This window comes from Mustela putorius, unplaced genomic scaffold (assembly GCF_011764305.1).
Source record: "Mustela putorius furo isolate JIRA1106 unplaced genomic scaffold, ASM1176430v1.1 tig00003896_pilon_pilon_pilon, whole genome shotgun sequence".
In the NCBI taxonomy this organism is placed as follows: domain Eukaryota; kingdom Metazoa; phylum Chordata; class Mammalia; order Carnivora; family Mustelidae; genus Mustela; species Mustela putorius.
This window is the reverse complement of record NW_025422045.1, coordinates 14,192,543-14,194,537: the sequence shown is the minus strand read 5'-3', so window position 1 is coordinate 14,194,537 and position 1,995 is coordinate 14,192,543. Positions and strand designations below refer to the sequence as shown.

The window sequence follows — 1,995 nt, the reverse complement described above, 5'->3', positions numbered from 1 at the left end:
CTCTAGTCACCTCCATGACACTGCTCCTGGACATAACAATAACCTCAGCCTACTCTTACAAAGACATTTGTCAAGAAGAGAGCTAACCCAGTATATTGAGTTTAAGAGGAGAGAAAAAGAATTATATATAATATGGGGTTATGGACATTGGGGAGGGTATGTGCTTTGGTGAGTACTGTGAAGTGTGTAAACCTGGTGATTCACAGACCTGTACCCCTGGGGATAAATATATATGTTTATAAAAAATTAAAAATTAAAAAAAAAGAATTACACATAATAATATCAACCTGCATTGCGTTCTACTATCTGGGATAAGCTAAAGGCTATAGGGATTTTTAATCTATTTTGTTCACGGCTATACCTCCAGTATCTAGAAAAAAATACCTCGCCAACAGTAAACATTCAATAAATATTGAATTCATAATGAATAAACTAATCTGTTTCTTCTTTGGACAAAGAAAATGAAACCTCTCCACTGTTCCAGGAATATTCAGTAATTATGGGTTCTTTCATAGCTCCCAGATACATGAAAATCTCCAACACCCTCAACATCTCCAGCACCATCACTGGCTTCATCCTCCTGGGGTTCCCTTGCCCCAGGCAAGGGCAGATCCTCCTCTTTCTGCTCTTCACCCTTCTCTACCTCCTGACCCTCATGGGCAATGGGTCTATCATCTGTGCCGTGCGCTGGGATCAGAGACTCCATACTCCCATGTACATCTTGCTCGCCAACTTCTCCTTCCTAGAGATCTGCTATGTCACCTCCACTGTCCCCAACATGTTGGCCAACTTCCTCTCTGACACCAAGGTCATCTCCTTCTCTGGATGCTTTCTCCAGTTCTACTTTTTCTTCTCCTTGGGTTCTACAGAATGCTTTTTCTTGGCTATTATGGCATTTGATCGGTACCTTGCCATCTGCCGACCTCTACACTATCCAACCATTATGACAAGATGTCTCTGTACCAATCTGGTGGTCACCTGCTGGATACTTGGTTTCCTCTGGTTCCCAGTCCCAATCATTGTTATTTCCCAAATGTCCTTCTGTGGGTCTAGGATCATTGACCACTTCCTATGTGACCCAGGTCCCCTATTAGCACTCACTTGTGCCAGAGCCCCAATAATGGAGTTCTTTTGGATGATTTTAAGTTCTTTGCTTTTATTTATTCCTTTCCTCTGCATCATAGTATCCTATACTCTGGTCCTCAGAGCTGTGTTGAGGGTCCCTTCAGCAGCTGGACGAAGAAAAGCTTTCTCTACCTGTGGGTCCCATCTGGCTGTGGTTTCATTGTTTTATGGCTCAGTGATGGTCATGTATCTGAGCCCAACATCTGAACATGAATCTGGGATGCAGAAGCTTGTGACCCTCTTTTATTCTGTAGGAACCCCACTCATTAATCCTGTCATCTACAGTCTGAGAAACAAAGATATGAAATATGCCCTGCAGAAATTTCTAGGAATATAAAAATTTTTACTTTGGTAAAAAAAAAATCTTTGAGTAATAGCCTACCTTCAAACTTCTTCAGGTGAAAAAATATTAATAACCAATACCACTCTGAGAATTGTTCATCCTATTACTGAACTTATTCATTGTGGCTGTTCATACTTTTCCTAGAATCATTAGAGCAAGAAAGGATTCAGAGACATTATCCAATTCCCTCACTTTATAGATGAAGAAGCTGGAGAATGGAAATTTTGAGGGACCTGCTCTCATCATAACTTTATAATGCACAGAATTTTTTTTATTTTTTAAAGAGCTGCTCTTTCTATTCATAAAGAAAGAAATACATAATAAACTATAAGAATATATGTTTGCCATTCAGATATGCAGCCATCAAATAGTCTTTCATTTGAGCAGGGAGAAATATGTATATTATTGATAGAAATGTAAACTGGTACAACTTCTACTTAGAACAAATCACAAACAATTTAACAAACTTTAAAATGCATGCTATCCATTAACCCAGCAATTACACTCATTCCTAAATACCTAGTCTA

The 1,995-nt window shown here is 39.1% G+C and overlaps 1 protein-coding gene across 1 annotated transcript; it reads left to right on the top strand.

Annotated features, from left to right (window-relative positions):
* Nucleotides 1-493: 493 nt before the first annotated feature.
* On the top strand, nt 494-1,462 carry LOC123388219 (olfactory receptor 11G2-like). Its single transcript, XM_045067487.1, has one exon. It carries the CDS (start codon nt 500-502, stop codon nt 1,460-1,462), a length of 963 nt encoding a protein of 320 aa, XP_044923422.1. The 5' UTR covers nt 494-499.
* The last annotated feature ends 533 nt before the right edge of the window (nt 1,463-1,995 follow it).

Bases quoted from the DNA above. Each gene is read 5' to 3' on its own strand.
- LOC123388219 (XM_045067487.1), top strand. From the start codon at position 500: ATGGGTTCTTTCATAGCTCCCAGATACATGAAAATCTCCAACACCCTC.